The sequence below is a fragment of the Topomyia yanbarensis genome, chromosome 3 (genome assembly GCF_030247195.1).
Source record: "Topomyia yanbarensis strain Yona2022 chromosome 3, ASM3024719v1, whole genome shotgun sequence".
NCBI classification, from domain to species: Eukaryota; Metazoa; Arthropoda; class Insecta; order Diptera; family Culicidae; genus Topomyia; species Topomyia yanbarensis.
The window spans coordinates 71247783-71275375 of record NC_080672.1 but is presented as its reverse complement, the minus strand read 5'-3'; the positions used below and the strand labels follow the sequence as shown (position 1 = coordinate 71275375).

Sequence of the window (27593 nt, the reverse complement as noted above, 5' to 3'; positions counted from 1 at the left end):
ATTTATTTTACTTTATTGATATACAAGTTAAGCGGTTCATCTGGGAGAGTGTTCACCGCAAGGTTTTTCGAAAAAATGCGTTTCGAGGGAGGAGCCATAACTACAATCTTCAATATTTTTTTTAACAACTTGTTTTTATTGTCTTCGACAATACTACCAACAGATTGATTTCGCTTTTTCAAATGACAAATTCCATATAACCCTTTAAAAAAATCACGAACTTAGCGCACTTAGCGATTTTTAGTTTGAAACTAATATAAACCTGAAGCTGAGTTAACATTTTTCTACAAGTAAAACAATTTCGGAGGAGGTCCGGACCCCTAGGACCCTTCCCTTGGATCCACCACTTAATGAGGGACAAGACAAATTTCTGAAACATTCCCTTCAGTGCAACGGGCATGAATTAAATTTCGTTCAAGCTCACTCGGGGATGTCAATTTTTATCAGCTCTGATGCGCTATAATAAACAATTAACCAATTCCTGATTTGCAGCTGGAAATTACATAATATGAGCGATAATCAAACACGAACGAACTTTGGTCGAATCTCTTGTAAATCGGCTTTTTCGACCTTTTAACAAATAATCGAGAATAACTGTAAGAGTCGGTGAAGGATAAGTCACAAAAAAGTCAGGATAAGTGCGTCATTTTTAGGTCCACACTAAAGGAAGCAAAAGTAAAGATCAAAGGGGCGCAAATTTGATTCCTCATCAAGGGCGCCAGAAGACCACGCTGTGGCCCTGGATACTGTACTGTATTCCAAGCAGCAATCTTCGCGATTCTGTTTGGCGTCAAATCAGCACTTCAACAGGGAATTTGCAGTAAAAGAATCTTTTTTGCTTTGACAGTCAGACTGCCCTGAAAGCACTTAGTTGGTCAGATTCGAGATCGAAATTATTAATCGTATGCGGATTCAAATCGAAAAATTTAGTATTTCAAATGATATCTACCTTGTATGCACACCTAGAAAAAATCGTGTAAATTTACGTCTCCTGACCATGACATATACGAGCATCAAAAATAACATAGTTTTATGTTTGATTTAGATTTTACATGTCGTTGAATTTTGCGAGTCACGTAATTTTACTTTACGTATGGCATTTGCTTAAAATGTTGAAGAGTGTAATTTTATGGCACTGCGCATGGAAAGTACATCTTCCATGTAAAATTAAACAGAACACAAGTGGCAAGTTTGGAATTACGTCAACGATAAAATTCTTAATTTTTTGGTGTGTGGGTACCCGTTCATTCCGATATTACTGGAAATGAAGGGGCGGACGAATTGACTAGGGCTGGCGCTATGACTGACTTCGATAATCCAGAACCAGTTCAACCACTGTCGATAAGTTGGATAAAGCACTAGATTCGTTCTTGGGCTGCATTAGAACATGCCAACCATTGGCGTAGCTTGCAAAGTTGCCTTCAAACGAAAACTTTTCTGCCGGATGTGAGTCCAAAAATTTCAAAGAATTTGTTGCATTTTTCCAAGCACAACTGCTGTATTCTAGTCAGGGCACTGACTGGACCTTGCAAACTCAATTATCACATGGCTACTATTGAGCGTGCTGAGTAGTATTAGTGTGATCTTTGTGAATTCGATTATGGAACATATTTTTTTTTGTTAGGGGAAACTTTGCCACTGCGACTATATTCAGGTTATCTTTTGTGGCTGCTCCTTGTAACTGGCCAGCCTAACGAGCTTCCGAGGTAAGTAAGTGGGTGGTTTACGCGCCACTCTCAGTTGAGAGACCACCCACCTGGTTTAGAGCTACCCGGCCTTGTGAGACCCTTCAGGAGAAGGTTCTGGTTTTCCTCAATGTAGAAAGGAAGCAAGCTAGCTGATCACAACCGTCCGAGCTGCGCGTATAATGTACACGAGAAATATCCGAAATGATCAATACGAACTAGTTCCGAAGCAAAAATTCTGGTCGCGGGGGTTTTTCATTACTGGCAGAGTCCAATCTGACCAACTGACGAACTAGTGTTCGATTCGAGAGTGATTCCGGTTGATATCGGGGCCAACCTCCCCAGCAAAATACAAAAAAGACGAGAAAAGAATACCGACCGAAATAAACTAGACCCCAAAGACTTCACCAAAACCAAAACATTTATTCTTATTCATAATTCTCTGATTTTTCTTGTTCGTGCCTAGCTAGTCGCATTTGCCCCTCTCAGTTCCCCTATCTTCTAGTGTGGCGTTATACAGAGCACATTGTGCGTGCTCTCGGCGTGCGTATTGTTTGATACCGTGCGGTGCTATTTAATTTGCAATTTTACTTCGAGCCACGGCTGGCAAAATCTGACGGTAGGGTGACACCACGTGCGATCACCCTTGATCGAACTGGACTGACGACGATGGTCTTCACCGCCGATTCGTGGAACTTACGCAGACGGGGTACTTCCGTCGAAACTTCCGGACCTCGCCGGAAAGTGTAGATTGCTGTTGATGTTGCATTTGCTGTCTTAGAACGGTCCTGCCAAGGCGTGATTTGACGGACGCTGCCTTCTTCCGGCCACGTGTACCGCCGGGATCAACCTTGAGCCGAATCGTGGGGTCAAGAGCGGTCGCTAACGAAGAGGTGTGATGTGTCGGACTTTCGACGGCTGCCACGAACCTGTGAAGTAAATTGCCGTTGCACGGAGACAAATAAGCACGCGAACATTTTGTGGTAACCCTAAATTACGAGTTTACCTTATATTTTGCTAACGGTGCACACACTAGAGTCGCCAAGCTACTTATTGCTATACTTTGCAATGCTTTTCTATCGGGGAGGGAGTCGTATTAAGAATTTGGTGAAACAATTAAAGTCGAGTCAATTTACCACACTAAACACATCACGGCGCGAATAAAATTGAACCACTCTTGGCTCTTCCACTGAAACGATCAAAGTGGTTTATTGGGCTCTGGAAATCCTTAGAATAACTGCGATTTGGAGATCTTCGTCAGCGGATCTGACGCAATTTCCACGAAGTGGACAATAGCGACATTTCTAATATCATATTGATCATCTCGAACTTCCTCAGTTTCATGACCGCATCTCATTTCTGCGGACGGCTTCTACCATGCACGGCTGCTGCCTGTCCAAACAACAAAACGCTCTCCCATCAGTGCAAATATTCTTGAAATTGACCAAGGGTCGATGGCCTTTTTCGACAGCCCAATCCCTCCCCAATCCCTCGCTAGACCAGTAAATTAGTAATGGGCACTTGCGAAGAACTGTGGGTCTCTCTCGCGCTACCGTAGCAACTCGATTTTGCGAACATTTCTCCATGGTTTAAATTGATAATATGCATACCATGCATAATAAACAATTTAAAAAAAAGATGGGTGGGTAATGTCTGCGACATAACCGGAGAGATGTAGAATACATAAGGAACACGTTCTTCAAATATGTTGATACTCATTAGGATTTTCGGACAAAAGCTGATTTGGGCGAGGAATATTTCAAATTATTCTTTACAAAAATGATGGTGGTCCTGAAAAGGACCGGTTTTGTTGGCGTTGTTGGCCTTGGTGAGGGAGATGGCTAACGATGAAATTAATTGTTAGCATGAGGAAGTCGCGTAGTACTGGCCAATGGAAGAACAGATAATAATTGATTCCTGAAAATCAATTTTTCTTTATTCATGTAAATTATACATACTTACAAATCTAACAGAAGATTCCTGATCATATTTCTGAATCATTAGTGCGAACATTGTGTAATTTGGTTAAGTACAATGAAAGTTACAAACTTTCCAAACTCGACCTTCTGTTCATTCAGAAATATTGAAATGGGGTGTCGTGGTCACAATAAAAAAAGATGGGTGGGTAATGTCTGTCACATAACCGGAGCGTCGTGATTTCAATTCGAGACGTTAATTTAAAACTAATAATATTCAACAGAATCACGTTTGAATGGGAAACTTTCAAATAATTCTCTATGGTAATAATGGTGGTTCTGAAAAGAACCTTTGGTATCGGCGTTGGTGTTGATGGTGATGCGCTGGATCGTTGGATATTTTTGGCATGATAGTTACGTGCCTGGCGAACTGTTTTGTAGCCTCGAACAAAACGACAAGACTGGCTTCTTCGGGTACCATTACGGCTGAACTTTATAAGCTTAGCTCGACTTTGAAATCCTGCACAATCTCACGAATCAGACACTGGTAGGGCCATTTTGTTTGCTACTAGCACGGAGCTGCACAAAAAATCATTTAATGCAGTTAGTTCACGGGGGCTGCCAAAAAGCTTGAATAGAAGCATGCGACTTCAACGTTTCTCTTAAACACATGCAACAACACATTCGTTTTGGTAATACTGATAATAACAGTAGAAAGGAATGGAAAAGCAGTGCACGAAACGAGCGAGAGGATAATTTAAATTTTTGTTCCGTGTGCAAGCTACTTCTTTCCACCCAACGTATTATGTTGCTTGTTGAAAATTTGCTACACACCTTAAAATAAAAGTTTCAGTTTAACTCTCACTAGAACACAATTGATTGGTCCTGAAAAGAACCGTTGCTTTTATTGTAATTTACGCCCACTCCCACAAACCGACCAAGTAGGCATCAGTGGCTTCATTACGGCTGAGTTTTGTAAGCGTAGCTCGACTTTGAAGTAATACACAACCTTACGAACCAGACGCTGGAATGTTAGCCAGCGGATTAGTTGCTCCGTTGCCCTTTAGTTGGGGCGAAATACTAGCATGGCGACAGTCCCTGATCGGTAGTTGGTTGCGATGGGCCACCAGTAGCTGGGCACTTTTGCGGACCGTCATCATCGCCAACTGCTTTCCTCCGGTGGACTGGCTGCTTGCTAGTGCTTGAACGAATACGAATGATGAGAAAAACCGACCGACCAATATTCATATATGAAAACACAAGAAATCACTACTATCGCTCTCCCGCTCGTTTTCGTGCCATTCCTGTGCCTTTCCTTTCCGTTCGGCTACCAATACTAGCATAACCAAAACGAATATTCTGTCTTTCCATCGCCTTCAATCTAGTGGCCAGTGCTAGCAAACTTGCATGTTCAGTTTTTCAATAACAACATTCCAACAATATTTTCAAAGAATGTTGCAGATTTGAAAAGAAGGAAGGAGAAGATTTTCACAAACTTAAATTCTTTTGTTTTATTTGTTAGCGCTGATAAAGGCTATTTAGTTTGCTACTAGCAAGGAGCTGCACAAACAAATCGATTTATGCAGTTAATCAATGGAGGCTGCCAAAAAGTTCGAATAAAAGCATGCGACTAGTGTACTTTGCATGTTCTATATTTTATCAATACTAGAGAGGATCAATAAAATAATTCAAATTGTTATAGCGACATGCAATTGTGGCAACACTGGCCATGAGATGGTGGGGGAACACGCACATTCGTTTTAGTTATGATGGTAGTAGCAGCAGAAAGGAATGGAAAAGCAGTGCACGAAAACGAGCGAGAGAAGATAATTTAAATTCTCTTTCTTTCTTTCCACACATCGTATTTCTTATATTGCTTTCTGAAAATTATTTGTTATACACCATAAAATGTAAATTTCAGTTTAACTCTTATTAGAACACAATTAATTGGTCCTGTAAAGAACCGTTTATTGTTTTATTGCGGGAGCATAATTCAGGCGCACTCCCCGCGGACACGGTGAGCTAGAAAGCACTATTTTGCATTCTCGAACAAACCGACCAAGTAGGCATCGTTGGCTTCTCGGGGCATCATTACGACTGAGCTTTGTAAGCGTAGCTCGACTTTGCAGTCCTGCACAATCTCACGACCCAGACGCTGGAACGATAGCCTACTCTGTTGCCCTTTAGTTGGGGCGAAATTCTTGCAGGGCGACAGTTCCTGATCGGGTTGCGATGAGTCACCAGTAGCTGGGGCACTTTTTCCGCCGTCGTCATCGCCGACTGCTTTTCTTCGGTGGACTGGCTGCTTGCTAGTGCTTGAACGAATACGAATGATGAGAAAAACCGACCGACAGATATTTATATAATCGCGCTAATATGCACTACTATCGCTTTCTCGCTCGTTCTCGTGCCGTGCATGAGCCTTTCCTTTCCGTCCGGCTTCTAATGGCCTAACCAAAGGAATATGCCGTCTTTCCCCCACCAAGTGCTCTCGTCAAGCAACCCAATGCGAATAACCATACGAACAAACATGTAATGGACCTATATATAAACTTTTCATTATTTTATTGTTCGGTTGGTCTACCATAACGACGGCTCTGTGCGGGATGGGCTGAAAATTTTCACTTTTCCGAGTCGTTTTCGAAAGATTTTTCAAAACACATTTTTTTGTTATTAGTACATGTTATACATACTTCAAATTTTAATACAGCATAGAGGAACATATTTGCAACAAATTGGTCTAAAAATCAAATCATTCTGTTAAGTATGATAAAAGTTATTAACGTTCAAAATCTGACGCGGCGCCGCAGCCGATATTTTGAAACGGGACCCCTATATTGAAACCTTAAATGTATTCTACATTAAAAAATAATACGCATACGTACTAATATTTACAAATCTATATACATTTAATCATTTACAATTAACGTACTCGTTACATCCTGCTTGCTCTACATGTTACAAATTGCCCGAATCCAATGTAGTTGCAAGCGAGTTGTTTGATAGTCCACATGTGTCTTCCCAAACGGGTAGTACATTATTAATGTAGCTGAGGATCGGTTTGGGACAGGTAAGCCATACCTCGTGAGGCGTCATAAGATGCTTTCCGAAGTATCGCTCCCTTCGAAGAAATAGTGCTGCACAATGGCAGACAATTCCATATTCCAAGCTCTCGGGCTCGTAGTTACAGAATCGACAAATGTCATCTTGATTTTTGTCAATTTTTTCAGATGATACTTAGCAGGACAGTGTCCCGTAAATTAACCTGTGATTATACGTAATGTTTTTCGTTTTAGATCCATTAGTTTTTTGGCTCTCGTTGTATCTGGATGTATGAGTTTCTTGGCCTGGCACTCGGCCTTCTACATTACGCCAGGTGTTTAATAATTGGTATCTTACCCAAATCGACAGTTCTAGTTTGATGGCACAGGTAGCTATATCTAGAAATGGTTCTAGTTCAGCAAACATGTTTGATGAACCACGCCTGGCTAATTCGTCGGCCACTTCGTTACCATCGATTCCTTGGTGGTCAATGGAACTTCATAACATTTGATATGTCACTGCCCTGCAGTAAGGCAATTGCTTATCAGGATTTTTGGTTCTCCATATATTGATGAACCCATGTATAGAGAGCTATCTAACTCAGTGTGGTTAAGAGCTATAGAGTTTCCTGGGAAGTTCTGAGAGCCAAGTCGATTACAGAGAAAATACAGCTATAAATAAAATGACGAAAAGATAAACCACGGTAAGGTACAAATCTCCGGTGCATTTGAGCTAGTCGCTTCAAATTCCTGATCCGGCATTATATGCGTTAAAAACCTAACCACTATTCATAACATAACACAACATGTTAGTGGATTGACGTTAAAACGTCAAACTGTATTACTAGTCAAAAAAATATCTACAGTGGACCTCTCCCTACGACTTAAGATAGCTGCACAATTGTTCCCCATTGTTCAAAAAGTAAAAAAAATATTTGAAACTTTAAACCTTTTGTTTTTAAGAAATTTCAAATATAAAACAACTGGTTGCCCTGGCGCAGTCAGCGACGGAAGTTGACATAGTCTATAGCCTTCAGCGATATGGCAATGGATGCGGGGTCGTAATCGAAGTTCGAGTACTAGTTCGGATACAAAAAAGTAAACTTCACAGGCTGGTTTCAGACATAAGTTTTATTATTAAAGTAAAATTCAATGAGAAATCGACCCACCGAGAGTTCACAATTACATATATTCAGCGTGTAGATAATGTAATGTACGTATGTGTTTGTGTTTAGTAGTATTCATGAGTTGTGGTGTTTCTATCACCACAGCAACGAGGTTTGGGCTGAAACAACTACCAAATATTATAACGTACTTTGTTTTGAGACCTTATGTCAGGACTTTTGTTTCGATATGTGAACTATTTACACCACCGATTAGCCGTGTGCTGAAATTCTTCGCCTTGAAGTAAGTAACTTATTTTATTAGTACATATATGTCAACTATTGCACTCTTAAAATTAAATAAAAAACTAAAATAAACCGCTAGAAGTGCTAAAATGCCATCAAGTGACTAATTTTTGGAAAAAATAAATTCAACTAATCTTTTACCTTAATAACAATTTTGATCTTTTGTCACGTTGCTAGACGTTGTTAGCAAAGTTTACGGAAAATAATTCATTGCAAAATCAATGAACAAACGTTTAGCTTCCTGTTGCTTCTTTTCTAATCCTAACGTCAAATGCCTCTTCTTACTAGTAGGTATGTATCAGAACTGGGACTCGGATTGTAATAGACGCTTTGCTTGCGCTATCTAGCTTGATATGATCCAATGCGATATAATCTGACGTGTTCGCGGTTTCGATGCTTATCACAAAATACGTGCCATACCGTTTGTAAACAATGAGTAACGGTGTATGTTTACTGATATGGATTCTGTCATTTTCAATCCTATATTAACACGCGGTTTTTCCTTCGCAAATTAACGAAAGCTTGGTAAGAGAGTGTTGGGTGTGTGTGTATGTGTCTGGGGTAAGCCGGTCGCCCAATAGGTCTTTGGCAATTTAGACACTATGCTCAGCACTGTACCGCAGCGGTGTTGGTCAGATGACATTGCTCGACGGTATCGGGGAGGGAGGAGCGATCGGAGATGGGGGTGATGATTTCGAGGGTTTTATGTAAGCAAGCGGATGGGGTGAGTGCGGGGGAACACTGTACGAGGGAACCATCGAGGAGAAAAGGTGGGGCGCATATAGGTTCCAGAACGCCTTCTGATGCAGGTCGTATGCAAAGTGATAGGAGGGAAAGATTCCCGGCGGGATTCCAATGGGTGTGGTCAACGGGGATGGGTTGTAGGGTGACTTGCTTTGGGGTGAGTGTGATCGAAGCGGTTCCTTGCCGGATGACTGTGACGACGAGCAGCTGGCTGAGTTGGCGGGTGCCGGCGATTTGACCAAGGTTTTGGGCTTCCTTCGCGGTCGGTACTTGTAGTCGGGGTGTTCCTTCATGTGCAGTGCTCTGTTGAGGGAAAGAAAAATGGTTTGGATGTTAGAAAAGTGTATGAGAATGTTTATTTAATACTTGGCAAATTTATTTTCTGATGTTATTGTAATCAACGGATCAGCTATCTAAGGATATCTGCTGCGACATAATATCCGAAAATGATTGTACGTCATAAAGTCCGGGACATTATGATGCACAAAGGGTGCGCGGAAGACCCGCAAATGAATGTGCGTCGCGAAGCTTACAGCTTTATGACGTAAATTAGTTTTCGAATGTTATGACTCAGTCTGAAGCGTCATAATGTCCCGGAGGTTATGATCACGGATATTCGAAACATTCGAATAAAAATACGTTACAAGTCACCATAGCAGTCAATTTCGCATACTTGAATAACCAAGTTTGCATAAAAGTTCCGTATACCGATTGCTGGAAGACAGCTGGCCAATCATGGAACCGGTTAGCGGCAAGCTATATACTTTCTGATATTTTAAAGCAATTTTTATACTTCTTCTGTACATCTTAGCGGATGTTAACAAAATACTCTAAGGAGAAACTGGACAAACTTGGGTTCACTTGGGTTAAGTATGAAAAAAGTTACACAAGTTTGAAGGTGTCCTTATAATTATCGATTCACCTCAAGTCATTTCAAATTTCGGAAAAAAAATTCTTCAACTACTCAACCATTGTTTACGGAAAAACAAACCATATGATGTGCTATGAAATAGAGACCAGCACATCAATAATGAACATGAGTTAGTGAACAAATGCGTTTATTTAGTTCATAATTTCACGATAATCGTTCTCCGCTTTCTTCTAAAAACAAATGCTGGCAGCTCCGAAGCCACCTCCCGAGTAAACGGAGTAGCAAAGAAGAAAAAACATTCTAGTTCCCAACATAACTGAGCCACTTATCGGAACTTTTTTTCATCTGTGCAGTTGTATTTACATACTCTCGGAGATGCTCGGTAGACTCATGCTATAAAACGTTTGTTTGGTTTCATTGGCTTACACATTAGGCGGCTCGTTTTCACTGGAGCATACCAAACAATGTGGTGCTATTAAACATAAAACAGTTTCTACTGGCGCAGTTAACAAAGCAAGAGTCAACAACAGTTAGGAAATGAAGCACCATAAACATTCTTATCTTACTTTTTCTCCCTTTTTATAACCCTCTTATTTTCTAGTGCCTTACACTGCATCCTTCAGCAAATTGAATTTAAAACAAACACCCTAAATTAAATTATGATGTAAATTACGAAAAATCAAACCTCAACCAGCCCAAACAATTGTGTCTAACAATCTTTCTCCCTTGGTGTGCAACGCCTTCCTCTATTATCCGTGTCACATTGTTCGACCGAGAACCCCTTCAGTTCAGTTATTCCACAGTTTCCAGTTGCAAAAGTGTCAACAATGACGCTCAAATTGTTCCCTAATCAGTTGGCCGTGGCAGGAATGAATAACAATAAAAAACTCAAACCGGATCGGCTGCGATGGGACTCCACCAGCAGCGCGTAGACCGATAAAGATAAGCAAGCGGGGAAAGCCGTTTCCAACGTGCTTCGCTGTGGTACTGATTTTCCACAACGCACGGCTAGGTAGGGTGTAGGGAATATTTTCACACTTGATTATAGTATAGTTTTTGGGAGCGAATCGAGGACTTGTGTCGCAGAACCAGAACAATAGGTAACATTCTGAGACGAGTGATAGGTGCTGTACCTTAGCACCTATCACTAGTCTGCGAAAAGAATCCAGAAATGGGTGGTGGTGGGAGGATTCGGAAAATAAAAATCAGTTTATCGGGTTCTGTTGTTGCGGTATCGCGAGTGTAAAGCGGAAGGGGAACTTCGCGGGAAAGTATCAATGACAGTTGCGATAAGACTTAGCAGTGTTTTGGCGTGAGAAAGCTGATTCGATGACAAGCTTTTTCGAAGCTGTACGCATTATTTCAACAGAGGTATTTTTCCCTTCACGTAGCAAGAAAATAGTACGAAATCGATTATACATCCAAGTCTCGCCCTCTTTTCGTCATAAATCGCACAGAAAAAAATTATAACTAAGCCTCGTTTATAAAATCCATTGATTATAGATATCCAATCCAAGTTAAGTTTTCAAAGTGTTTAAGAATTTACAGTTGTCAGTGAGATTCCGGTCAATTGGGAAGAAATCGTTCGCGAAATGATGCAAAATCCTGGGTTGCTCCTTAAGAAAACTTATGAATATGTATCATTCGGCCATCTCAATGGCTCTCCAAATGTTCGAAGAATGGATGAGAGTGAACCACAAACCAAGAGTTGGATGAAAACCGAGAACAACGTCCAAACAAACTGAGATTGCGCTAATTGCTCATTTCAGGTAGAATCCGAACGTTTTGACGCGGGGCTTTACCAAAAAATGTAATGTTTCGCAAAGTTTCGTACAAAGGTGCTTATTCTCCTTAATCGAGACGAACGCTACATCGAAGTGGATTTAAAGCAGTCCTGCGGAGAGGAATATTTCACGGGTAAACGTATGACCGTTTTAAACGGAAGAAGCTGTCGATAGTCGCCGCGCAGTACCTGATTTGGCAGGCCATATGCAGTTGTGCTTCTTCAACAACAATGATTTGTAAATAGGGATGGGCTACTTTATTCTGAAGTAGCCTTTCAAGTCATAAAGACGTTACACATTAAGGGCATCCAAAAACAGCCCGGGGACAACTTTACAGCTCCCATATATTGAACTCATAAGCAATTTTTGCGGTGATTTGGTGCCGTCATGGCGGCTCGAATAGAGCATAATTTGGAAAAGGCGCATCCCATTTAATATTTTCCATATCTGTAAAAAATAAACAATTCTCGACAAACATATGAATACGCTCAAAAGCCAACTGTCAAAATCCACTTTGAATGGAAATTCCAGACAAACCGTTACTAGTCGAACACAGTTCACAACAGTTTATGAAAGAGAAAACTTTTCTCTTTCGTTTACTACCAACATCTGTGATTGGAGTGTAACGGTTTGTCCGGAATTTCCATTCAAAGTGGATTTTGACAGTTGGCTTTTTGACCGTAATCATATGTTTGTCGAGAATTTAAGCATTTCTATCAACAAATTTATTTCTCTGACCAAATTAAAAGCTGTCCTCATTCCGTCATACCTAAATAGAAACATAGATTCCATTTTGAATTTAAAAAATCCAAAATCCACTTATATTGGAATTTCCGAAAATTTTCCGGATCGAATCAACATCTCCCCAGGCATGAAATCCTCCTAGGTTTTTATCAGACTAGAGCCGAGTAAAAACCATCGCAATATCTTCCGGACAGAATTATTGCAAAAGTCGAACAAAACTCTGGCAGGAGTAGAACAAATTTGTACATTCCTGGCAGCATTCTTGCTGAAACCAAGCACTACCGGTTTACTGCCAGAATTCTGATAAAAGCACACAAATTCTATTTAAAACTAATTGTGCTAAATAGGTAGAAAATTCTACATATATTGTTTACTTTCCCGAGCAAAATATGTACTAGAATTCTTGACGTTCTTAATGAACTTGAAACAAGATGTCGTAGGTTTACGAATGGTTAAGCTTGGTGATTTACTTTCATTGGCCAAAATGTTTTTCATTTATATTTCTCGAGAAAAAAGCACCTACAAACTTCACACAGCAAGAAAACCAACATATTTTCAGGAAGGAAGAGAGCCGATTTAAGCGATGACTGCATATAAAGAAGATTGGAAACTCCGTCCAGAATCTGGAAACAGAACAGCAGCGCCACTTGCGGGTAAAGTCTTCTTAATATGTAGTCTTCGATTTAAGGCTAAATTTATGATAAGATTTATGTAACTTTGCTGACGTTTTTCAGTTAGGGATAAATTTATTTCCTAATAATAGTTTTCTTTATCCACATTTTGGAATATGCTTTTTCTAAATGTTGTTCTAGTCGCATTGACGGCGTTCATAACACACGTAACGAAACACACATTTCCGTTAAATTTTTCGTTTCGTTGTTCGTGGTACTCGTATAGAGAAGGTATACTAGCGCCACCATCAAATCGGTGGTACATATTTGAAACAAGCACTATCTGTCAAGTTATGTTGTCCAAAAACATCGACAAGTTTGCACCTGTGTACAAAATTTCGTGCACGCGTTCAACCGCAAACATGCTTTGCCTTTGTGTACAGGTTTTCATCAAACACCGAACCCAAGCGAACGATGTGCAAACTTAGGTTTAAACACGCTACACCCAAAACGCGAACCGCATGAATTACATGCGAATAAGCATGATTCTAATGAGAATTTTGCATTGTAACTGGTATAATGCATATAAAGCGATATTGGTCCGGGACAAAAATGCATTAAGGCGATTACACCACAGAAACTTACACAAACCCACAGTTGGGAATGTATTAGTGAATTTAACGATATCGGAGTATTAGTATTAAAATGACTCCGCACTAATACACATGTAAAGGACATCTACACTCGGATACATGTGCGCTCTGAAAATACTAATGCACGCTCAAAGACCAGTTTTCATTTCGCCTTTCTACTGATCACATGCTGCATATTGGAGAGAACAGTTTATAGCATCATCAAATTGGTGGGGTGTGGGTGATGATTTTGTTTGGATAATATGTTGAGCTTTTGGCGTTCTATAAACCCTAAATTTACCAGCGATATGCGAGTTCTAGCCACTAGATAGGTTCATAAATAATGATTAATGATTGGGTAATGATTGATAATAATTGATTGGATAATGAACATTGGGTTAACAAGTTAATTCAACATTTGTCGGATAGAAGCCGTCCGCCAATCATTTCTGGCATTCCTCATACCAACAGTACTTTCAGGTGATATCATATCAGTATTTCGCAGTAAAAGTATCTAAATTTAAAGTATCATTAACTATAAGGGCAGTGATGACATGGTTTTGCACTTTTGAGCAGCAGTGGCACTGGCAGTTAATTTCAGTTTATATTATTTTCCTAACATGCGAATCCAGCGCACATCATCGCCCTGGGCAACGATCATCGCAAATCAATCTGAGCACAAATCATTTTCTTCCTCTCTTCTCTGAAGCACAGAATGAGAGAGCGATGATTTTACTGCAAAAACCATTCGCTATGGGAAAATAACAACGCGTATATCACACACTCTCGTGAACGTAAACTGTTCACGCGTTTGGTGTGGTTGGAATTGAGCTGTTCGCAGACAAAAAAGCGTATCTGTGTATGAAGACAGAAGTTCTTACAAACACCACAGAGGTATTCATGTATAGAATACACCACCTTTTTGGCAGACTCAGCAAGCAAAACCAACTAATACTTTTACATGCGGGCAGATAATATGGTAGCGTGTATTCTCAATCAATTTATTTCATTATAAATCAAGCGGTGTTGGTATAATGCCGTAGCTATGCTTGGTCTACAATGCGAAGAAAGCATGATTCTAATTCGGAATATGCATGAAAGGATGTAATGCCTTTTTTGCATTGGGAAATTGTTTTGGGTGTAGTGATGATGAGTGAGAGAAAGAGAAAACTAGTGTCAAGATACTGTGTGTACGAACACCGCGTACGTACATGGGATTCGGATGTGCAGACGAACACGTGCACGTGTTTTAGTACGCAATAGCGCGTTCGAGTTCGTACACGAAACGTGGGTATAAGATGAGCACAGAACTAGAGCAAACATGATGTTCGATGTTCATTTGGGAAGACTGCCAAAAAGCACGTACACACCAGAAATAATTGCGAAAATACAGAATATGTTAGAAGATTGTTAACTGCCCATGTAGAGGCTCTATAAATCTTTTACTGACGATGAACGAGACGTTTTGGTTGAATGTGAGTTGGACATCCAGGACAATTCCAAGATCCTCAATGCGGGGGACGCGACCGATTTCAACTTCCCCCAGTATTTAAAACTTTTTGATTATATTGTTTTGTTTGCATTACATTTCTAATTTAGTATATTGGGTGTTTAGCTACAAGTGCTGACTTTTCATCCCTATTGTTTACATGATTCAGTTAATTATCATTAAGATATAATATGCTTTCGCAGTTAAATTTTTTTTTACAGCAGGATTTTTTAAACCTACTTGTCTTGTGAATCACTCAACAAATCTTATAAACTAACTTATAAACTATAAAGAGAGCTAATCGTTGCAATTGAAGATTGCAACGATTTTTGTCGGAAGTTGCTTATAATACTGTTCGTCATAATTTCTAATGTTTCTATGTTTGCGAGTCTGTGCAACTCATTTGTGCTAAACTAGGGAGGACGCTTCAAAATCATTTTCAGAATTTTATTCTGAATCCTTTGAAGCGCTTTCTTCCTAGTAGCACAACAACTTGCCCAGATTGGCACTGCATATAGCATTGCCGGTCTAAGCATACATTTTATAATTACTGGAAGCATATCCAGCATGAGGGAAAAACTTTCTTCGATGAAGACAGTTGGAAAAGGTGACGAAGTAATCATTGCAACGTGCACATACATTTGACCAAAAGTCTGTGTTTGTAAAGGGACGACGGCAGAAACATGCTTAGTATATAAAATTTCAGCATTGAAAAGACGTGCTAACTTTACGAGGAAGAGCCGAAAGATTTCATTGTTATCGGTACCCATAGGCGTGCGCAGCCTTTTCTATTTGGGGGCTAACAGTTCAATTTTTTTCCAGTTTTGTAAAGCCTTTATTACCAGTTAGATTTTCGGTCGAGTTTTCGATACCAAAACAGTTATTTTATTTTTAATACTATTCTGGTTTCCGTCGACCTCTGTCCGCACTGAATGCCTATCACCGACGCCAGAGCGGCGACTTTACCACCTGAACCCTAGATATCGGCCCATCAACGCATGGACCGGAACTAACGGCATTACTTCTTTTCCAAAGGAAGACGTGATCACAGATTTTTCACCTCAGAAACTGCCAACGACCGCGGTCAGGATTGAACCCAGTCCCACTGGGGTTAGAAGTGATCACGCTAACTACTGAACCACCGGCGTCGTCGAAATTCGAACGATAGACAAAGCTTCAGCTGTTGTTATCAAGCTTCACGTAGACAAATAGGACTGAGTGCGCAAACCGAACTAGTGCCAAGCAGAAATTTTGAAAATATGGATTATTGTACATTTCCAAAAAATTAAATTTTTCAAAAACATTCACTGGAAATTTCAAACAAATCGACCTTATTGTATGGAGATAAATATACTGAACTGAAGCAATTTCAATCTGCAAACCATCGTATACAAGACGTTCCATGCATTTTTCTCGCAGCCGAAATGAATATGGGTCACTCCACGCGAAGTGATCAAGGCACGTCTAATCGACCTTCACGGATTTGAACCAAATGTGGAGGAATTGTTCATCTAGGGCCAATATATAAAAACCCAAATTTTTGTGTCAATTGCACCACCCCACAGAGGAGTAATTGGGGTCGAATCCTGGCCAAAATTATTTGCTGCTGCAATTGTTGTTATTATGCCTTAATATGAACTAAAAATAGACAATTATAGAGGCCAATTTTCTATATCTTTTCGAATACTAGTAATTTCTAGGTGATCTTTGTGAATACATTTGTTTTTCCAGTAGCGTAAACATTTGATCAGTGGGAAGAGGGAAAAGAAAAGGGACGCCTGTGCATATTTTCATAGAGATACATTTTGGCAAACATAATATTTGGCCCTACAGCATTTCGGTGTACCTCAAATCAGTAAAAATTTCAATAATTTCAAATCGCTTGGGATGGGTGGATCGGACAAGATCGGAAGAGTTCGAATATTTTTTGTATAGCTGAAATTTTGTTTTGTAATACTGCTTCAGCAACTTTGCCGGATCTAGCCGTATAATGTAACTTTTTTATCGTTAAAATTTGGAATAAAATGTTTAAAAAAGGGTATTTTTTAAAGTTGGTACAATACACAGCAAGTCTACTTTTCTAATTAGTTTTAAGCTGAAGTTAAACAAACGGCTGTGTTGAACTACATTTGTAATAATATTGTCTTATTTAATACAGTCATCATCACTAGAAAGCGATTTTGCTGAATATATTACGAAAACGATTAAGACACATTCCACGCACTTGTATCGCTTACCTCATAAAAATAAATCTGCTAATATAAGTAAAAGTTGTTCTGAAATATGTTGGTATAGGTTTAAGGCTCCCAAATCATAGATATATAGAAATTTTTTAAAAGAATTTTATGACGGTCGTCGATGAAAACCAGTAATGCATTTTTGACTCGTTTTTAATAATTCAATTGATTTGTCCGTACCACACCGACAGGTTTGTAATAAAATTTATTTGGAATAAGCTTAAATTCCATTTAATTGTTCACATATTGTACAAAGATTTCATCTTCGGACGCAGATTTACTGAGTGAATTGATCGTCGGATAAAAGGGGGGCAAAAATTGACCATTTTTGCGTTGTCCCCTAACGCAAATATCATGTTTTTTCAATTTTTCACGAGAACGAAGCACGCTATCTATGATTTTTTCAGAAGCTATTAGTACTCATCAATACCTTTCTAAAAATATGCTATTTGTATATAACAAGCTTTGGAATCGTTCTTTCAGAGGGGTGCACTGAAGTGTTGTCTCCTAACACTTTCCGTTGCAATACGATAAATCCTTCTGCAGAGTTACTTTGAGAGTCTACAGAACAGTATATGAACATAAAAGATATAACCAACCTATTTCAGCAATACCGCAGCCATGCAGTGTCATGGGTGGTCTCAGGGGCGGGGTTCCATTAAGGGGGAGGTCTTATAATATCGAAAAATTATCAAGTTTTTTATTACATATATCAGTAAATAAACTGTCTATGGATATATCAACAATTTCAGAACAGAGTTCGAAGTGATTTCAAAGATATAGAATGGATCGCATTAGAATACCAAATAAGCATGAGAGCGCGCGGAACAATTTGGTCATAGGGAATAACACTCACTCGTCGTCACATTCTTCCAAATTAGCGGGATAATTATTGACCACTTGGAACTAACCCGGTTTGTCTTTTCGGAATAGATTTTCTTCACCATGAACCAAACATCGAAGTTTAATGCAGTTTTTTGAAGTTTTATAGCACTTTAAATTCAAATTGTTAACCTGAGGATACGCATTTCTTAGAATTCGCTAATAAAAGATACAATTTTACGAAATTCTCCAGTTTTCTATTATTTAGATAATTCAATGACAAGCCAGCCATCTGAGCCATAAGACCGCAATAGGGATCTTTAGGGGTGTGCGGGTTAAGGCATATTCTGATGCAGATTAGTACCGTGAGTTAATATCTCAGTCCTTTTTCAATTTTTTGGCCCGAAACTATTGAAAAAAACATTTTTTAGTTTGTTTCCTTTTAGGACAATAACACATCCAAACCCATGCGACTTGCACGACCCTATAGGTTGCCTTATCAGATCTACCATAGTTTGCAGATGAAACTTGAGATGGCAGGTTGCTAGCGGATTGACAAAGTACCAGATCATGCTGTGTGGGGTGCTGTCCCGGTTTACAATGAGGCGAACGAGATATTTGCAGATACGTCATTTAGTAGGACAACTGTCAGTTTGCTGGTTGAGTTTAATTTGGTTTTTTTAAATTTAAAAATCATAAAAGAATAATTAAGGTTTAAGAATGATATGAGTGTACTCGTAAGGACACCCGCTACCAATACATATGAAAAACTGGCACAATTTTTCCAAATTAAAGATCCCTATTGTGTGAAATTTCTTAACGATTTTTTTTGTACTCTAATATATCAAAATTTTCAAAAAGCTGGAATTGCGTAAAACGGCTACATTTTGATTAATTTCCGCAATCTTGCAGATCTATGAGTAGAAACAGTTGCGCAAACGCCAGAGGATGAACTGGAAGGGCGATATTCTCTTTCGAAATTTTTTTTCAACCGTTTTACTCGTATTTCGCGACAACATTATATACAATATGTAAATATAATAACTGCTCGACTGAGTATAATCGTTTGACAGTCTTTCCTTTGTTGAATTGCTTCAGAGTCACATTTGTGTATTTGTAACGTAGCAAGAAAATAAATGTTGAACAACCCTATGACGTATTTTATCTGCCCTAATCACCAGTCAATTCTATTTTTAAGATTTTATAAGATCAAAAAACAAAGTCAGTGCACTAAACTTACATGAAAAAAACTTAGTTGGTGAACAAAATAAAAAAAAAATTGTGTCACTCTAAGAAACAGTTAATTTTTTTTCATATATTTTCCTATGTCAATCAGGAGCGGATCCAGAAAAAAATTTCGGAGGGGGTCCAAAATTTCGACTTTAAAATGTTCATTGTACAATACGTAGTATGTATTACCCTCATTTAATTAAACTCAGTTTTGGTAATCGAATCTGGTTTGCAAAGATTTTGAACTTAGAATGAATTTAAAAAGAAACTTTTTTGAAAATTCGCAAGATGTTAAAAATTTTGGGGGGGGGGGGGGGGAGTGCGGACCCCCAAGACCCTCCCCCTGGATCCGCCACTGCTGTCAATAATATATTAAACTTACCAAAACTACTTGAAACCACCTTTTTCGACCCATTAGAAAGTGACGATTGTGGTCTACAATCTCTTCTATACCGCGCCGCACTGCGGTATGCGTTGTGTCCTGTTCTCATTTCATATTAATTTGATTTCTTAATAAAACACATGAAGGTGAAACTAGAAATACATCTGGTTTGGCGTTTCAAATCTTTATTTTGAGTTATTTACAGGTTCAGAGGTAATATACATCGCTTTGTTTGAGTTTCAACAAATTCTTCAGTTGCGTTAGGGGACAACACTTCATATGCGACCGTTTGTGTTCATTTTGGTGTTGTCCCCTAACGCAGTGTTCGCAGCGGTCGTGAAAAAAATTTCCTAAAAACTCGAAAATCTAAGCATACAGTATTGTTCTGTGACTATCGATGATCAAATTTCTAGAACAAATAGATGCTCCAAAGTTTGATACAGAGCAGGTTTTTTGATAAATACAAGTGTAGGTTGGAAAATCAATTTTTTGCGCTGTTGTCCCCTAACGCGACATTTTCACCTCTCAGAATGAAAGGACAACCTGAAAAACATCAAACCTATAACATTAACGTTTTGTTAAGACTTTTACAGTATTCAATTAAGTTTTTTGAGCGTACATCGTAGGATTTTTCAAACGACGAGCTGTTAACAGTTGCATGATGCGTGCAAACGTTGTCCCCTAACGCTGGAATGTGTCTTAAACATCCCTTAAAATATCACCATTGGGCATACATGCAAAAATTCTTTAACAATTTTCGATATACTCCTAATTTTGCCACGTTATACAGTAGGTTCTTAGGTATGTAAAAAAATATAACGAAACAAAAAAATCGAAAAAAAAATATTTTGGTTTTTGGCCAAGATTTTGTTCTAGACACTCCTCTCTGCACCCCTTTGGTCATGGAAGCACCCTCCGTTTAGACAAATTGCCAAAACTCTTGATTTTATTTTGATCTCTGGTTCCAAAAATCGCAATTTCCCATATAAAATCGCAAGCGAACAACACTGAAAAACCAACATGAGTATTCTGAGTTCAAACGTGATTTTTCGTGAAGTAGAAATGATGAAAAACTATGTTTTTGGTTTGCTTCTAGCAGATCAGGGTCGATTTTCTATGACCGTTTGAAGATTTTCTCAATTTCGGCCAATAAAAATGGATTTTTATATTAGAAAATGCGATGTTTTTCTCTTCAAAACGGTGTATCTCAGGATGCGCTCAAATTATATTGAGATTGTAAGTGTTTATTATGTAAAAATGTCTGAGAAATAAATTTGGGTTTTTCTATATTGGCCCTAGATGAACAATTCCACCAAATTTGGTTCAAATCCGTGAAGGTCGATTTCAAGTTTGCATCTTTTTGATCACTTCGCGTGGAATGACCCATATGTAAGAACCGCTGAAGCTCTCCCGTTTCAAACCCGCTGCCAGTACCAACTGAGCGAAAACAACGATTGCACCTAGTGCCTTCAAAGCAACATTTTTATAAGCAACATCTTTATTGGCAAACGTCGATAACATAGCGACATAATGATAGTATTGTCATAGGATAATGATCCGTCGTTCGTCTTCTCGTAACCCGCTGTGGTATTCACTGACAAATTGTTCTGTCAATGGATGTTGTCTGCTAAACAGAACACGGAAGAGTAGGGTATAAGTAATATTGAGAAGCGTTATGTCTTGATAATTCTCATAGTATAGGAAAAGTATAGCTACACGTCGAAACATTGACAGTTTTTTAGATATCGATAAACGTAGAATCAGTTGTTATCCAAATGCATAACGTCTATCAAATTCCAATAGTTTTCCTATGATATTATTATAAAAGTAGTTTCGAGAAAAATGCGGTTACAATTTTCACTACACACGGGATATACATAAGAGGGGTTGCGGCAGAATTGAAAATTTGAACATTTATGTATTGTTTTCGTCTTCCATGTTTAGGGATATAATTTTTAGCATCCTAAAGCACATTTTAGAGTAATAAATAGAAAATTGATTTTTTTTAAATTCTACGGTGGTGTAACCCCTTAAATCAAATAGTTTTGGATCGAAGTTGAAAGCGAAAAATATAAAATATTGCATATCTCTTATTGACGATTTTAATATAATACATTCTTATATCAGAACATTGAAACCTCGTTCAAGTTTTAGTGCGATATATGCCTTTGCTGATTACATGAATCATTATAATTATAATTTTTATTATACTTTTTAGTAAAAACAAGAAATGAAATTGTCACCCGTAGTACTCTTGTATGTTAAGTCTGTAATTTCAACGAGCTTGTGCCACCTGTTGATTTTATCTATTCTTTCCAAGATAACATGGCTTGCTCATACAAAATGAGATATACAGGGTGGCTTATTGAAACGGTCCGTCCCATTGTTTTGAGCTGTCAAAATTCAACTGCAAACCGCTGGAAACAAATCTAAGTCTTCTGGGATAAAAGTGATGTAATAATTGTTTGGTGATATTGTGAAATTTCAGAACTATAGAGTGCGTATCCAAGCCCTGTACGGTTTTTGGAACTTTCGAGGAAACAGAAGCCCGTTGGTCATAACGAATCTTCTCGGCGCAAATCAAAAAAGCAAAAACACCAAAGTGCCACGTTCTTTGGAAGAGCAAAATTCGGACCTAATTGAAATCTTGAATTGAGCCGAAAGATTTGATTATAATTGAGCGACCGAAAATAAAAGTCGCAAGGGACAGAACATGCTTCGTAAAACTCATCTCAAATATATCGAAATATAAAAATCGGAAATAGGAGGCCCCTCGCAAAATGCGTTGTACACGATGGCTCAAAATCTTCTGAACCAATTATGCAAATTTGCACAATTTTTCACATCATTGCCCAGGCAAGGTTCAGATTCCAGTAGTTTGATACAATACATGAAGACAATGAACTCAGCATTGTCTTCTTCCATCACACTGGTCAATAGAGGACCCAACTTTCAACCATGCGCCCCCATTAACTCGCTTGATTATTTTTTGATAAATTGGAACGCGATTGAATTCATGAAAAACACCAACAACACGTTCTTGTTACAGCATTAAGTTATCAATGAAGTCACCTTTGTTTGTACTTCGATGACAAAGCCGGTATCAGAATAAGCAAACTGTCATCAATGCGTTCGAATCATATCTTTTCATTCTCTGTTTACACTGCGATATACTGTTCTCTTCTATGAATCGAATCAAAAACTATCGCTTACCAACTTTTTTTTGTTATTTCTTCCATGATGCCGATTGACATTTCCCATAGCTTTGAAAAGTGTTTTCTTTTCATTCCGATAAAGTAAACAAGAGGTGCGTCCCATCATCGGTCCGGCTGTACCGAGTCCACATAATATCAATTATTGTTCAAATACCATAAAACTTATCATTGATCGAACAAAAACCACTTTGATACCGTGTTTTGTGTTGATACACATCCAGCAACGCCAAAGGGAGAAACAAGCAAAAGTCACTCGGGATCATCGAAATTCAATGTGATTCAGATCGTATAAAGCAGCAAGCAGCCAATCTTTGTGACATTCGTCTATTCATACACGCTGATGTTTGCACGTGGCCCGGTAAAACACCACCCGGTTGTGATATGAAAGACAAACCCCATCATCGCTTCGTCAGAAGGAAGGAAGGAAAGATGGTGCTGCTTTTTACCCGAGTGTAGAGAAAACCAAATGAACAATTTTCAGTTAGGTTTGCTATTTGCTGACCGAACTGATAAAGAAAAATCCTCATGCTGTTATTCCATTGGTACGATGATGTTGTGTCATCGCTATACACCCTGAGCACATCGCCGGTTCGAATGAATGGGACCCATTATTTAAACAATGTGACGCTCCATTTCCGTGGCGAAAATCGTGGCGCTTACCAAACAACGAAGCGCAGTTTAATATTCCGCTCTGGCAGTACACACAGTCTAGTATAGTGGGGGACGGAAATAAAACGGAATAATAAACGAATCAAAAAGCCGATGAAATATTGAAATAAAAAAAAACAGGATCAAATTAATTTCGCAATTGTTCCATTGAAAGAGCAGAATGGTGTGCGATGAATGAGCAATGAGTGGCCGAAACAAAGGTTGCCGGATTATCCACGCTCACAACCAATTCGAAATGGAGCGTTCCTTGCGATCGGTGTTGCGACATGTTTTATGGTATTTTTTTGTCCTTATTTGTAATGATTTCTTCTTTCTTCATAATATATATCGATGTCGATGTAAAGCTAAATGGGATTTTATTTTGAGAATTATGTATGGGCGTTCAAAAAGTGATACAGTGAAAACCCGTTTTTATCAGCCTCTAATTTTGTTAGCTTTTCGACCCGATTTAGTTATCAAACCAGGGTTATGAGGCTATGTATATAGACTAATGTTGAATATTTTAACAGCTTTGATTTATAGAACAAAATAAATGAATATTTGTCATTGCCCCAATTTTGTCAACCAAAGATACACCAAAGGGGCTGATAAAAACGGGTACTCGGTGAATTCTTTTACAAATCGCTCACCTTCCTAACTTCTGATTTTTAAATCGCCTGATTTTCGTAATTTTCATTTTATTTAACACCTTCTGTGTATAAAATTACTTCATACGTATTTTAGGCTTTTCATGATTGAAATTTTTGCTTTTCTCATATAGAAAGGTTATGCAATCACTCTGAAAATCAACAACCTACTCTCGGCCCGGAGGGCCGAGTGTCCTCCATTCGACTCAGTTTGTCGAGATCGGAAAAAGTCTGTATGTGTGTGTTTTTCGAGAACTCTGAGCAGTAAAAAATGTTCAAAAACCAACATTTCAGAGAACGGGTTTGGTCTGCCACCCGAGCCGCTAAAACATCTGTTCTTGCTCAGAGTCTGAAAACTCCCCGGCACTAGCTTACGGCACCCACTCAAATCCAACTACTTAGTAGTTAGTTCCTTCAGTAGAGTTACAGTACCACTCCTCGACACACCACTTTTTCTTGACCATCAGCCTGTGTGCTGAAAGTTTCTGCATGGCAGTCGAAAAGCTAGCTGTGAGTTGAGATGTAGTGCTTTTCCCCTACGAAGACAATATGGGCGGCAAACTTCAGATTGTCTAATTTACCTAGCCTCTCGGATCTCTTGTGCCATTCAGCATAGCAAATCCCTTCTCGTACCATTCAGCACCACTTACTCGTTGAGCTCCTGACTAGTTCCCGATGATGGCCATAACCTACTCCGATGGAGAATTCCCCGGCAACAGAAGTTCTTCCGAAACCGAGTCAACCAATCAGGTGTCGAGGTCAGGTCGGCGATTGCGTTGTAGTAGGGCGTCCGGTTCACTGTTGCGTCGACGAATGGTGGTGTCTCGTCGAGATTTACTCAGTCTAGTCCCCGGTGCTGAATCTAGCTTACGCTGACGGAGAGTCCCCTGGCGACGGAAGTTCTCCCGATTCGATTCTTTTTGGTTTTCGCTATATTCCTTTCGGGTTAAACGGTAGGGTGCCGTGGTCATTTCTGCGATCCCAGGTGGAATGTTGCGTTTGGTTCGCTGGCGCACTCGACTAGTCCCCGGCGATGAATCAAGCTTTCTCTGTCGGAGAGTTTCCTCCTCGGTGATTGCTCTCACTGTTCATCTTGACATTTCCGCTATAAGTCGGTCATGATCTTCGTCACCACTCTGCTGACCGCGTTCCACGTGTTTACATCGCTTGTCATTCTGTAGACGACATTATCCGGATGGACGGCCGGCCCTTCCGTTGCGAGCATCTCCCTGCATGTCGCTTCGAACCTCGGACATTCAAATAGCACATACTCCGGTGTCTCCTCGACGTTCTCACACTCCAGGTACAACTGTGACCTTGAGTGCCCGAACCGATAAAGATACTTCCTGAAGCAGCGGTAGCCCCATGAGCTGTGCTTACTCACGTCGACAGGTTTGGGATGAGCCGGTAGGTCCACATTCCTTTCTCTGTACTGTCCATTTCCTGCCGCCACCTCGCCATCAATTCTTACTATCTTCCCCACGTTTCTGGTGTTTCTCCGATTGTGGCACTTGGTATTCTCCGCCAGGGTGATGCAGATGGGGATCATCCCGGCGATAACGCATACCGCCTCCAACGATGTTGTTCTGTAAGCACTCGCGACTCGTACGGCCATACGCCGGGTTGTCCTGTCCAGCTTTTCACGGTTCTGCTTGGATTTTAGGGACAGCACCCCAGGTAGTAACCCCATATTGGAGTATTGATGACGAAACAGTAGATAGTGGACGTCTCGTGCTGCTTCTCGGACCGCCGACCTTTGATTTTCGCGCGCAGGCGTAATCGACGTGGTTGTTGAAGCTCAACCGGTCGTCGATTATCACTCCAAATTACTTCAGTGCACGCTTCGATGCAATCATGTACCCTCCGACGTCGATCTACATCCGCTGAACTGCTTTAAAGTTGCTTATTAACAGCATCTCCGTCTTGTGGTGAGCTATAAGCAGCTTGACCCCGTTTATCCAGTTTTCGATCGCGTCTATTCTCTCCGTCCGACACCTCCACTTCTTCAAGTGTCTTACCGCTAGCCGTTAGTGATACATCGTCTGCAGAACCCATGATTTTCACTTTCCTGGGCAGCCGGTGTGTTAAGACCTCATCGTATATCCCGTTCCAAAGAGTTGGAGAATGGAGCTCTGAGGAACGCCCGCTGTGACTCGTATTGACTTGTGCCCTTCATTCGTCTCGTACATCAGCACTCTGCTCTGGAAGTAGCTCTTTGGAATTTGGAATAGATGGCGTGGGAGCGATGACTTTGCACCTGGCGATGTTAAACGTATTCTTCACATCTATCTTCTGTTTAGATACATTCTCCGCACTCTCGAGCACTGTCCGGATTGCCTCCACTGCCGATACTCCCTTGCGAAATTCGAACTGCATCTGGGACAGTCCGTGCTCACCCTCCATGCATTTCGTCAACCTGTTAAAGATGATTCTTTCCAGGAGTTGTGAAAAGTTGCCTTCATTTAAACGCTTTGACATCAATTGTGTGATTCACTATCAATTCAGTTAAACTCAAACACAAAACGGAATGGCGACAGAACCACAATTACCTTTAAATTATCATAAACTTTTTACTCAACTTTTACGCTTGAGTGTTACATCTATTCTCTGTGCCTAAATCGATGTTGCTTCTCAGTTTTGTACGACCCAGGGGGAACTTGGCCTTAATTCCACTACTCTGTCATCGATGTTACGTGATATCCGTTATGAAATATTAATTGTTTGAGGGCACTCATAAACTATGTCTCACAGAAAAAAAATAGTCGAAAATACTAGTCCTCCAAGCATATTGCAAATTGTTGTTGGTATTTTTTTATCCCCGCTCCACTAATACGTCCAAATTTATTTTAGTTTTTTTTTATCTCGGTAATTCATGTTAAGTCACGGTACTTTCCAACTAGCAATACGCGACATCATTTCTGAACGACCCCTTAGTAATATGTTTACAGCATCTTTATGTTTGTTATACGTACATACTAAGAATACCAAATCATGTGATATGATTGCCGGAAGATTAGAGAAGTAACTCCCCCTCTCCCCCGGAATTACGGTCGCACATTGTATTACAAAACAAGCCCTTCTCGTTTGCCCCACTTAAATACTGATACTGCGTTGTGGCGGCCCCTTAATTCTTTTCGGTCTTATTTGACAGCAGAATGGTATGGAGGTTAGGTAGCGCTGCATCCTGGGCAATGGTGACGCCGGACGACACCTGGTCTTTTTGATTCCGTAGGCTGCGTTTTCTCCAATATTTCAACGGCGATATATTCCATTACTGCCGTCATCAAGACTAGACGGATGCTCATGCACCGACACGCTCGGCCTTGTAGCCCTTTCTTAGCAAACGGTGGATTCGGCTGACAGGAAACTGGAGACCTGTACGAAACGAGCGAATTTTTGATTTTCGCTTCAACTTTCCTCCTTTACGGCATCCAAACATAGCGAGCGTATGTGTGGTGCAGCCAGGACGAATGTAACACACGAATG

General features: G+C 39.8%; 1 protein-coding gene across 1 annotated transcript in view; it reads right to left on the bottom strand.

Moving 5' to 3' along the window:
- Positions 1–7763: 7763 nt before the first annotated feature.
- Positions 7764–27593, bottom strand: part of LOC131691326 (transcription factor Sox-14) — a 39594-nt gene continuing 19764 nt past the window's right edge. The window contains exon 2 of the mRNA XM_058977617.1: positions 7764–9098. Coding sequence (XP_058833600.1) covers positions 8684–9098 — 415 coding nt within the window. The 3' untranslated portion in view covers positions 7764–8683. The remainder of the gene's footprint in view (positions 9099–27593) is intronic.